This window comes from Stegostoma tigrinum, chromosome 4, assembly GCF_030684315.1.
Source record: "Stegostoma tigrinum isolate sSteTig4 chromosome 4, sSteTig4.hap1, whole genome shotgun sequence".
NCBI classification, from domain to species: domain Eukaryota; kingdom Metazoa; phylum Chordata; class Chondrichthyes; order Orectolobiformes; family Stegostomatidae; genus Stegostoma; species Stegostoma tigrinum.
In genome coordinates, this window is record NC_081357.1 from 81,946,890 (window position 1) to 81,960,163 (window position 13,274).

Here is a 13,274-nt window from a genome sequence, read left to right on the forward strand (position 1 = left end):
AAGCCTTGGTAAATTTTTTCAGTGTATCTCGTAGGAGGTACACTTTGCTGCAACTGAGCACGTTTAGTGCAGGGAGTGGGTATTCGTAGATGTGGTGCCTATCAAAAAAGTGACCTGCTTTATCCTGGCTCTGTTGAGTTTTTTTGAGTACTACTGGAGCTGCACTCTTCCAGCTAAGTAGGGAATATTCCACCAGACAAATAACTGTCCATTTGGGACAACAACTTCTGGTCATTGATAATGGGAACTGCAGATGCTGGAGAATCCAAGATAACAAAGTGTGGAGCTGGATGATCACAGCAGGCCAAGCAGCAGAGGAAGCTCTCTGATGAAGGGTCTAGGCCCGAAACGTCAGCTTTTGTGCTACTGTGATACTGCTCGGCCTGCTGTGTTCTTCCAGCTCCACACTTTGTTAACTTCCGGTCATTCGTGTGTTTCAGATGTCGGGATCATTTAGAAAAATGAAGGAGAACAAGAGAGAAAAAATGTCTTAATTACCAAAAGATGGACTCAAGGGTCCTCTCAGCCCCACAACCAGACTCTTCCCTTTCGTAGTAATACTGAAGGACCTTCCTTAAGTAGGTGAATTAAAGAATCTTTAATGTATTAAAGTTTAAGTTGGGTCATGTTGTGGACAGTGCAGAGGGTTGTTTTAGGTTACAAAGGGACACTGATAGAATGCACAACTGTGGTGAGAAGTGGCAGATGGAGTTTAACCCTGAAAACGGGGAGGTGATTCATTTTGGAAGGACAAACTTGAAAGCAGAATACAGGGTCAAAATGAAGATTCTTGGCAGTGTGGAGGAGCAGAGGGATCTTGGGTTCATGTTCACAGTTCCCTGAAAACTGCCATCCAGGTGAATAGAGTTGTTAAGAAGGCGTATGGTTTGTTAGCTTTCATTAATAGAGGGATTGAGTTCAAGAGCCGTGGAGTTATGCTCCACCTATACAAAAGCCTGGTTCGGCCACATCTGTAATATTATGTCCAGTTCTGGTCACCTCATTATGGGAGAAATGTGGAAGTGTTGGAAAAGGTGTAGAGGAGATTTACCAGGATGTTGCCTGGAATAGAGGGAAGGTGTTACAAGGAAAGGTTGAGAGTGCTAGGCCTTTTCTCTTTAGAATGACGAAGGATGAGAGGTGACCTGATAGAGGTGTACAAAATGATCAGAAGTATAGATAGAGTGGACAGCCAGAAACATTTTCCTAGGGGGGAGGTAGCTTTTACAAGGGAACATAGTTTTAAAGTGAAAGAGGTAGATGTTGGGGAGACGTCAGAGGTAGGATCTTTAGTCAGAGAGTGGTCGGGGTGTGGAATGCATTGCTGGAGAGGGTAGTGGAGTCGGCCTCATTAGGGTCATTTAAGAGGCTATTAGATAGGCATATGGACAATAGTATAAAGTTATAGTGGAGGTTAGATGGATGTTAGGTTTCGGGTAAAAGTTCAGCACAACATCAATCTGGCTTCAATCTGGAATAAAATACATTCATTGGGGTTGCTCTTGTTAGAAGAAAAGTTATGAATTGCTTTGATAGAGATATCTAAAATAATAAAAGGTTTCTGAAACAGTAAGTAATGCGAAATAGTTTCCAATGGCTGGATGGTGGGTAATCAGAGATTGAATCTGATTCGCTAAAGTTGTTCAGATTTCGACTGTATCCCCGAATTGCAAGGTGGACATAATCACTCTGCTTTCAAAATGGAACTGGATAAATACATGATTGATATATTTCAAAAACATAGAGAAAAGGTCTGAAACGAACTGGATTAGTTTTCAAAATGACAGGTGCAGGTGGATGGCCCAAGTGGCATCTTTCTTTGCTACACAATTCTACGATGTATAACATTATACCTTACACTTCAGGTTAAATTTTCTCAGGCTGTGTGATCAAGCTTATGTGTGATAGTCGCAATGTCACAGTTGCACGTTAACAGAGATGAAAAGGTGTTCCGGAGGAACTGATTTGGGGAAAAGTAATTATGTGACATATAGCGAGTTTCCATTATATATGGGAAGACCATTGGTTCACTTCCAAGGACATGCTCTGTTTTACACTAACAAAAATGACTAACTTTGCTGAAAAGGGACATGACATCAAAGCTTTTCAACTTGCATTCATCAAGACAAATGCAACAATACCACCACATCAACTTATGCTTCAAGGGAACTAGCTGTTGATTGGTTGATAATTCAACTCGGATTGGCTCAGGTCTTGCTATGGAATTCAAAACTCCAAAATAATTCAAAAGGTATAAGGTTTGAAAACGTTCCTTTTGTTTGCAGAGAACAAGGCCCTACATATGATGCCTCAGAATGAGATGTCCAAATTAGGACAGTGCTGTGAAAACAAGAAACTTTTTGATAGGTACACTTAAAAATCTTGTCGCCCCAGTGGATGATTATTTATTTCATGAGCATTTCAAATTCCTTCCCATGGTGTTATGAGGCTGATGAGTTCTGTTCACAGTGGATACCACATAAATAGATATGGAAGATGTATGAAAGCATGAGAGGTGTATCGGGGATAAATGAGGCATGGAGGACGCATGGGGGTATCAAGAATACGTGACATTGGGCCATAAAGGAGTATGTAGAATCTCCTCTCTCAACATAAATTACTGCTTTCAATACAAATTACTATGACTTCTAATGATTAAATGAGTGGTAGTAACGTTCAGGTCATGATGATTTGATGCTTCTTACTTTCCTTTCAGTGAGAAGGTTTGGGGAAAGTGAGTGCTCATATTCTAACAGTGCCTAATTTATAATGTTGGTTCCAAAAGGAGTAATACAATCTAGGTCCTTGTTTTTTGTATGAGGAGAGAAAGCAGTAGTCAATTTATTACTACCAATGACGACCCTGTTTGTATAACTAAACCATAAAGCTTCATATACAGAGGCATTAAATACAAAAGTAGGAGACATATGTTGAATTTATAAAGCTTTGGGAGACAAATGTGAGGAAGAACTTTTTCAATGTAATGAATGGTAATGATGTGGAACTTGTTCCTCATGACAGTGGTAGAAAGACAATCAACGATTTCGAAAGGAAATTGCATCAGCACATGAAGGAAATAAATTTTAGAGTGGGGTTAACAGAAATTTACAGACAGCCAGAAGACTTGACAGCCTGAACGGCCTCCTTCTGTGTCATAAATGACTCTTACATACAATTGTAGACTTACCATTTTGTACAGAGTACCTGGCAGCTTAGCAGCAATTAATGATGGAGTGACAATTCATGTGTAGGCCTAACTGCCTTACGATTTAGATTAGATTAGATTAGATTAGATTCCCTACAGTGTGGGAACAAGCCCTTTGGCCCAACAAGTCCACACCGCCCCTTGAAGAATCCCACCCAGACCCATCCCCATATAATAAAACTCACCACTGAACACTACGGGCAATTTAACATGGCCAATCCACCTAGCCTGCACATCTTTGGGCTGTGGGAGGAAATTGGAGCACCCAAAGGAAACCCACACAGACATGGGGAGAATGTGCTAGCTCCACACAGACAGTCGCCCGAGGCTGGAATTGAACCCAGGTCCCTGGTGCTGTGAAGGCTGCAGTGCTAACCATTGAGCCACCATGCCGCCCCAAATACATACATACGTCTGGATGCTGCGTCAACTATTCTGCATTTGGAACCAGATAAAAAGTGAACTTCAGCTTCTCTGAAATTATGTAGGTGCTTGTATCCTGACTGCTCAGCTAAACAAAGAAAAGTAAAATTAAGTCAGAGAGAACTGTTACAAAGTGATTTTTGATCTTCACCTTCGATCTGGAAGGAAGTACATTTTTACATAGGGATTCCTGGGCCGACCATCCACTCGGGAAGGAAGCTCCGTGGCTTGTAACACATTAACTATCAGCTGGTGGCCAACTTTATCGTACCAAAGTTTCACCTGTGAAAATAATGCATCCTTTGAATTCCATATAAATTGTGGAAATCGTAGTGCTTAAATAACATCATATAGCAAATGAAGAGTCAAATCTGCGGTAAATGTCAAAAACCTTGGTGGCAGAAGTTCTGCATTCTCAATGTGTTCTCAACTGATGGAAAGTATCTTTGTATTGTACAGACCTTGATTCAGATCAGTTACTTAACTAGAATGTGGTTTTTAGGAAGTGCTGAAATACATGTTTTCCCAGACGGTCTGAGGCCATTTCTCTTAATTCACTTGATTAAACGAGTCAACCCTAATTTCAGAATCTTATGCTATGCAGATCTGAAAACAAGCAAATGAATCTACTACTGAAGGGAACACTCCTGAGCTTGGTGACAAGGGGTACCAATTCATGTACGTGACACACATTTCCTGCCTTGGTTGGCATGTAAACAAATTTCTTTAAAATTGGTTGAATCTTCAATCGCAAATAGGGCAACTGCATCCTGAAGTCCTACATCCATAATTTTATAGCTATCATACCTTTCCAATCCCTCACTTCAGACGTACAGCCTCTTACCAGGTGTAACAGTCCTCTGGTAAAACTGTCTTAACAGACATGTTTTCTGTTTGTTCCCAATTCAGTTTGTACCTGAATCGCTCATGGTGAGACTTTCTGACAGCAGTCAGAAACCAAGAGTTGCGGTTGATTTTTCACTTCCATGACCTGGTAAGAGAACTGCAAAATCTTGGAGGAGACAAGGATGACGAGTAAACTCATACAGACCAGGGTTCAAACTTGGGGCCTTCCCATGCACAAGGACAGAAACCTCTCTGTTGAAATGATTTAGGTGCTGACTAGATGATACCTTTACTCATTCAGTCAGCCAAGGAGCTGGGCAGACATTTTTTTAAAACAAAGCATATATCAAGCATTTAATACTTAAAATGAATTCAGTGCCAAATGTATTACACACCAGCTATTTCTTTCTGTCCTTCAAGCACCGATTCATGCTGTACTCAGGACAATAATTCTTCTCACGCACAGTCAATGCCAAATGTGATCAATCACCACTACAAGCTGCCAAGAGTTGTGTAATGGTTACCAGTTTGCTAGATGGCTAGTGTGTTGTTCAAACTAAAGCCACAAGTGTAGGTTCAATTCTCCATCAGGGACTCATCTTGTGATCATAACTCTGAAAGAATGACAGAAACTTTCCAACCCTCTCTTAGCATAGGAGTAAAACTGGGGGTTCTAGAGGATCGTAAATATGGCACCATTGTCATATTGATGAGCACGGGGCGGGAGCGGGAACCGATGCAAAGGTGAATAGACTGAAAAGGAACTAGAGAATACAGCCAGTAAGACTCAAAGGAAGAGCAGGCAGGGTGTGGTTGCTGATCAACGTGCTTCTGGTGGACTGAAGTGCGTCTGTTTCAATGCAAGAAGTGTAACAGGTAAGGCAGATGAAATTAGGCTTGGATTAGTGCTTGGAGCTATGATGTTGTTGCTATTTCAGAGACTTGGTTGAGGGAGGGACAGGATTGGCAGCTTAATGTCTGAGGATGCAGTTGTTTCCGGTGGGATAGAGGGGGATAGAAAAGGGTTGGGGGAGTTGCACTACTTTTTAAGGAGCATATCACAGCTGTACTGTGGGAGGACACCTTGGATGGATCATACAGTGAGGCAATATGGGTCGAGCTCAGTAACAGGAAGGGCGTAATCACAATGTTTGAGGTTTATACTGGCCTCCCAACCACCAGCAGAAGATAGAAGAACAGATATGCAGGGAGATTTTGACAAGATGTAAAAGTAACAGAGTTGTTGTTGTGGGTGATTCTAACTTCCTATATATTGACTGGGATTCACTTAGTGCTTAGGGCTTGGATGGGGCAGAGTTTGTAAGGAGCAACCAGGAGGGCTTTTTGAAACAGTATGTAGATAATCCAACTAGGAAAGCCTCCGTACTGGACTTAGTATTGAGGAATGAACTTGACCAGGTGGTCGACATCTCAATAAGGGTGCAGCGCGGGAACAGTGATAACAATTCAGTAAGCTTTAAGGTACTGATGGATAAAGATAGGTGTAGTTGTCAGGTGAAGGTGCTAAATTGGGGTAAAGCTAATTACAACAATATTAGGCAGGAACTGAAGAATGTAGATTGGAGCAGATGTTTGAGGGCAAATCAACATATGGTATGTGGGAGGCTTTCAAGTGTAAGTTGCTGGGAACTCAGGACTGGTACATTCCTTTAAGGATGAAGGGTAAGTATGGCAAGTTTAGGGAATCTTGGATAACGAGAGATATTGTGAGTCTAATCAAAAAGAAAAAGAAAGCATTTATCAAGGGTAGGAGGCTGGGAACACATAAAGCAGGAGTGGAATATAAGGAAAGTCAAAAGTAACTTAAGCAAGGAGTCAGGAAGGCTAAAAGGTGTCATGAAAAGTCATTGGCCAACAGGATTAAGGAAAATCCCAAGGCTTTTTGTACATATATAAAGAGCACGAGGGTAGCCAGGCAGAGGGTTGGCCCACCGAAGGACAAGGAAGGGAATTTATGTGTGGAGCCAGAGAAAATGGGCGAGGTATTAAATGAGTACTTTGTGTTAGTATTCACAATAGAGAAGGACTTGATGAATGATGAGTCTGGAGAAGGGTGTGTAGATAGTTTGGGTCATGTTGAGATGAAAAGGGAGAAGATATTGGGGGTCTTGAAAAAAAAGTTAAACTTAGACAAGTCCACAGGGCCTAATGGGATATATCTCAGAGTACTGAGAGAGGCAAGGGAGGAAATTGCTGGCACCTTGAGGGAAATCTTTGTATCCTAACTGGCTACAGGGGAGGTCCCATAGGATTGGCAAATAGCCAATGTTATTCCTTTGTTTAACAGTGGGCGGGATAATCCAGCTAATTACAGGCTGGTGAGCTTTATGTCAGTGGTAGGAAAAGTATTGGAGAGGATTGTGGTGACAGGACTTACTCATACCTGGAAATCCATGGGCGTATTGAGATGTAACGTGGTTTTGTGAAGGGGACGTCATGTCTCACTAACTTGGCTATGGTTTTTGACGAAGCGATGAAGACGATTGATGAGGGCAGGGCAGTGGGCGTTGTTGACATGGACTTCAGTAAGGCCTTTGACAAGGTCCGTCATGGTGGGCTGATACAGAAGGTAAAGTCACATGGGGTCAGAGATGAGCTTGCAAGGCAGATAAAAACATTGGCTCGGTCATTGGAGACAAAGGGTGGAAGAGTGCATTTCAGAATGGATGGCTGTGACTAGTGGCGTTCGTCAGGGATCAGTGTTGAGACCTTCGCTGTTTGTAATATATATATAAATGATTTGGACGAGAATGTAACTGGCCTAATTAGTAAGTCTGCTGATGGCACAAACGTTGGTGGAATTGCAGATAGTGATGAGGACCGTCAAAGGATACAGCAGTTGGTGACTCGGGCAGACAGATGGCAGATGGAGTTTAATCTGGAAAAATGTGAGGTGATGAATTTTGGAAAGTCTAATCCAGATGGAAAATATACAGTAAATGGCAGAATCCTAAAGAGTACTGATAGGCAGAGGGATCTGGGTGTACAGGTACATAGGTCACTGGAAGTGGCAATGCAGGTGGAAAAGGTAGTCAACAAGGTATACGGCATTCTTGCCTTCATCGGCCAGGGCACTGAGTTTAAAAATTGGCAGGTAATGTTGAAGCTTTATAGAACCTTAGTTAGGCAGCATTAGTTAGGTGACCTGATGGAAGTCTACAAGATTATGAAGGGCATGGCAGACTGGACAGTAAGAAGCTTTTTCCCAGGGTGGAAGAGTCGGTTACCCAGGGCCATTGGTTTAAGGTGCAAGGGGCAAGGTTTAAAGGTGATGTACGAGGCAAGGTTTTTTTAATACAGAAGATGGTGCCTGGAACTCACTGCAGGGGGAAGTAGTGGAAGCAGATACTGTAGTGACTTTTAAAGGGCGTTTTGACAAATGAACAGGATGGGAAGAGGGGGATACGGTCCCCGGAAGGATAGGGAGTTTTAGTTGTGATGGGCAGCACGTTGGTGCAGTCTTAGAGGGCCAAAGGGCTTGTTCCTGTACTGTAATTTTCTTTGTTCTTTGTTTAAGAAAGGGAGCAAAGGATAACACAGGAAACTACAGACCTGACAGCTTGACATCAATAGTGGGAAAACTGATGGAGGTCATAATACAGGCTAAAGTAAATATACACTTAGAGAAATATATATTAATACTAATCAGTAACATAGGTTTGTCATGTCTGACCAATTTAACTGAGTTTTTCAAGCAGTTTATGAAGATAGTGCTATAGATGTTATTTTTAGACTTTCAGAAAGTATTTGACATTGTTCCACAAGGCAGATTGGCAGGCAAATTAGAAATATTTGGGATGGTGGATCCTTGACAGCATGGATTAGAATATCAATTGAATATCAATTAGAATTCGATGATAGTATAAGATAGAGATGGAGGTTAGATAGACCTTAGGTTTCCGGTAAAATTTCGGTACAACACGTGGGCCAAAGGGGCTGTACTATGCTGTACTGTTCTATGTTCTATGCTCTAGAAGTTAGATAAGATAGGAGGGAGTGAGGGTAGATATAGATGGGCATTCATCAGATTGGAAGTGAGTTGAAAGTGGTGTTCCCTGGGGATTGGTGTTAGGGCCCTTGTTATTTATTTAAATTATTTGGAGTTGGGCAAATTTCCTAAATTTTTAAGCTAGGGCAAATAGTGAAATGTGAGGATGCCGCTGAGCGTATTTAGAGGACTGGACAAGTTAGCAAGATGGAAAGACACCTTGCAGATGAACTTCAATGCAGAGAAATGTTAGCTAATGTATTTTGGTAGAAGAAACATGAAGAGAAAATACAGGCTCAGCGGTACAACACTGAGGGGAGTACAGGAGCAGAGGGACTTCCGGGTTTATGTGGATGATTCTCTGAAGGTAGCCAGACAAATTGAAACAGTTCTTAAGGCGGCTTATGGGATCCTTAGTTATGTGAATAGAGGCACAGAGCATAAAAGCAAGGAAGCGATGCTAAACCTCTACAAATCAGTGGCCCGACCACATGTGGAGTATAGTGTTCAGTTCTGGGCACCTCATTTGCCTTACTTAAGTAAAGATGTTAAATCATTGAAGACAGTGCAAACACAATTTACTAGAGTGAGGTAGTATAGATGCAGGGAAAGATTAGAGAAATTGGGTCTTATTCTCCTTGGAGCAGAGAAGATTAAGAGATAACCTTACTGAGCGGTTCATAATTATAAATAATTTTGATAGGGTCAGGAAGGATATTCTATTGCCATTTTTTGGTTTATTAATAACTAGGGGTCACAATTTCAGTTCTGAGGAAGGGTCACCAGACCCGAAACATTAACTGTGTTTTCTCCTTCACAGATGCTGCCAGACGTGCTGAGCTTTTCCAGCAACTTTGTTTTTGTCACAATTTCAAGATTGTTAGCAAGAGAGCTGATGGAATGTACTGCCAGGGAGAATTGTAAAGGCTGATTTCATATGAGGTTTCTAAAGAAAGCTTGATTTATACTTGAAAGAGATAAATTTGGAGAGCTGGAACTGGTCCAGACACAATGAGACAAATGGCCTCCTTCTGTGCTATAAATTTCTTTGGTTCCATGATAAAACAGGTCAGGATGAAGCATCAGCACGGCACTTGTGGAAATGGGATAGTATTTGTTCCATGTGACTTTCTTTTCTGACTCTCTCACCTACCTCTCTTGCCATCATTGAGAAGAAATGCACAATCCTTAAGAAACACCTGTGTGGAAACCTAGACTCCAAACTCTCTAACAAGTTACGTAGAATGTACAGGACGAGTAAAAGCTACTTGGCCCAACTAGTCAATCCTGGTGTCACCTCTCATTCCACCTAGCTCAACTCAGCTTTCAGCAAAACTTTCTGTCTCCTTTTGCCTTGTGTATTGACCCAATTTCCTTTTTGAAACATTTAAACTATTTATCTCAGAAATGTCCTTTGGTAATGAGATCGAGATTCTAATCACCCACTGAGTAAAGACATTTTTCCTCATATCCTCATAATTACAAACTTTCTTGTTATTATGGCTCTCAGTTTCAGATTATTAGATTAGGTTAGATTGGATTCCCAACAGTGTGGAAACAGGCCCTTCGGCCCAACAAGTCCACACCGCCCTTTGATATATCCCACCCAGACCCATCCCACTACAACCCACACACCCCTGAATACTACAGGCAATTTAGCATGGCCAAACCTGCACATTTTTGGACTGTGGAAAGAAACCGGAACACCCGGAGGAAACTCACGCAGACACAGGGAGAATGTGCAAACTCTGCACGGGCAGTCACCCAAGGGTGGATTTGAACCCAGGTCCCTGGCACTGTGAGACTGCAGTGCTAACCACTGAGCCAACATGCCGCCAAATTATCCCAGATTTTTGTGCATGTGCAGCATAACGTGTCTAATTTTTCATTATTTTGTTAATGCTTTTCTGACTAACCTTCATCTTATCAGTGTTCTCAATTATTTCTTAGCCTGTATCCCTAGGTCTTTTGGTTCTCCTGTATCATTTAGCTTACTTTCTAAGGTATGGTTGACAATTCCTAATTTCTTCTTTATATAATTTTACAGGATTGATTAAATTAACAAATTATATATTAATGAAACAGCACACAGACAATAGAGATATAGAACTAGTATCATAACTGTGGAATGTAGGAGCTTCTGAACCTGAAACTGATCCAGGACAAACACATCTGTGGTAAACACCTTAAACTACAGAATTCCAACTCAGCATTACTGAATCGGAGATTGAAGTGAAGACATTGTGATGTATCAGGGACAGAGCAGATACCAGGGAACCTTGATCCACACCGTAGAACACGGCTGTCCAATTCCATTTATCGTAAGGGACAGAAGGGTGTGGCCACAAGTGAGGCAGGTAAAGTATGTGTAATGCACATGTTTCAGCTCTTGAAATTATTGAACAAGTTTGAGGTGCTCACCTGTGTTGATTATAATAAGGTGGAGGAGCAGACTGAGTAGGGCACCTTGGCTCAGGCTACCTCTTAAGGGAGAAACAAAAAAAAGAATATAGTGATGGTAGGAAATAGCATAGTGAGGGGGGTAGGCATTGTTCTGTCTAGCCAAAAGTGAGAGTGCAGAAAGACATGTTGCTTACCCAGTGCCAGGGTTTAGGTCTGCACAAGGACTGAAGAAGAACTTGGAATGAAAATGGGAGGATCAAATTGCAGTGGCCCATCTAGGTATTAATGACTTAGGCAGGACAATGAAGGACAGGGTGCTTAGGCAGAATGAGCATCTGGACACTATATCAAACAGGAGAACCTTGGAGTAATAATTTGCCAGGTTGAAGAGGGCACACAGGATTAAAGTGTGAAAGAATACATGTTCAGAAGACTGATTTGAGACAAGTGGATGGTGGTCTGAGGAGCAGTGACACTGGTAGTAGGGAAAGTAGGAACTGTTCCATTGGGAGAGTCTGGACCAGAATCATGCTGGACCCAGTGCAATTCAGAACTAGGGAAGTAGAAAGGGCTTTAAATTATGTTTTTAAAAAAAGTGGGGTATCATGCTTAGGTAGATGTGACAAATCAAAGGGTAAGGTCAAAACAGGGAAACCATGGGAAATGACAGACCGATAGAAAAGAAAACACAACTAAAAGGCTCGAGATCAAAAAGTATATAATATTCATAACAAAGTATTAATATGATTTGATAGCCATTTTGGAAGTGTGACTAAATGCTGATGCAGATTTGGTCCTGACTATTAAGGAATACATGACATTCAAGGAAAATGGATAGGTGGGGAGAGTTGCATGGTTAGCCAAGCTGACATTGGTACGATAGCTGGAGATTACCACAGTTTAGAAGACCAAGATATAAAATTGAATGGGAAGGATAGTCAGGCAAGCAAGCAGAGTTTATCTACAAGCCCTCTAAAAACAATAACAATGCAGGACAAAGTATTTGGAAGAAATAGTGGGTGCATGTGATAAACAGACTGAAAAATTATGGGTGATATTAAACTAAACACAAATTGGAAAAAAAAATCAGATTGAATGAAGAGTTCATGGAGTGCTTTCAAGACAATTTCTTAGAGCAGCATGTTCTGGAACCAACAGAAGATTTGGAATTGTGTAATACAATAGGATTAATTAATGACATCAGAGTAAGAGAATCACTGGTAGCAGAGATCACAATGTAATTAAATTTTACACTCAGTTTAAAAGGAAGGAAGAATGAGTCTAATACTAGTATTTTAAACTTAAGTAAGGGTAACTGTGTGGCCACAAGGGAGGCGATGGCCTAGTGATATTATGGCTGGACTGTTAATCCAGAGACCTAGATAATGTTCGAGGGACCTGGGTTCAATTCCCACCTTGGCACATTGTGGAATTTGAATTCAATAAATATCTGAAATTAAGAATCTAATGATAACCATTAGAATGACCATGAATCCATTGTCAATTGTTGGGGAAAAACCCATCTGGTTCACGAATGTCCTTTCGGGAAGGACATCCTCACCTGGTCTGGCCTACATGTGACTCCAGACCCAAAGCAATGTGGTTGACTCTGAACTGTCCTCTGGGCAATTAGGGATGGGCAAGAAACGCTGCCTAACCAGCAATGCCCACATCCTGTTAATGAATAAAAGAAGAAAAAAAGAAAGTTGAACTAGCTGAAGTGAACTGAGATATTAGACCAACAGCTGGGAAACAGTGCTAGACATTTTAAAGCGATATTTCAGAATACTCAGAAAAAGCATTTTCTGACAATTTTCACACATAATGTTTTTCTGATTGAAGAAACTAAGGAAAGCATCAAACCTAAGCAAAAATCTTATATAAGTACAAAGATAACAAGTCAGATGATTGTAATTCTTTATATTTTGTCCAATGAATGACAAAAAGGTCAATCAGGAGAAAGAAATTAGAGTGTGGGAGGAAGCTAGCTGCGCATATAAAACTGATAGCAAGAGTTACTACTGGCATTTTAGAGGAAAACAGTATGTAAAGTGAGGGTGGATCTTCAGGAAAGTGAGAATGGGGAATTATTGGTAAATAATAAGGAAATGACAAATTAAATGAACAAAGATTTCACTTTCACCTTTACTAAAAAGGCTACAAAAAAACAGTCCAGCAACAGGTGTGAGAAATGTATGAGAGAGCAGGAGGAACAGTGAAATAGTACAGAGTAAACTGATGGAGCTGAGAACTGACGGACATCCTTCTGGCATCTTAAAAAGAGTTTGATAATGAAAAAGTAGATGCATTGGTGTTAATTTTCCAAAATTTACTAGATTCTAGAAAAATGTCATAAGATTAGGAAGAATCAAATATAACCTCTATTAT

The 13,274-nt window shown here is 41.0% G+C and overlaps 1 protein-coding gene across 4 annotated transcripts in view; it reads right to left on the reverse strand.

The window, feature by feature from the left end:
• The window catches only part of LOC125452394 (regulating synaptic membrane exocytosis protein 1-like), a 596,477-nt gene that overhangs the window by 253,360 nt on the left and 329,843 nt on the right, over positions 1-13,274 (reverse strand). For all 4 annotated transcript variants that reach the window (XM_059645492.1, XM_059645491.1, XM_059645490.1 and 1 more), the window contains one exon: positions 3,780-3,910. In XM_059645492.1, the coding sequence (XP_059501475.1) occupies positions 3,780-3,910 (131 nt within the window). The remainder of the gene's footprint in view (positions 1-3,779; positions 3,911-13,274) is intronic.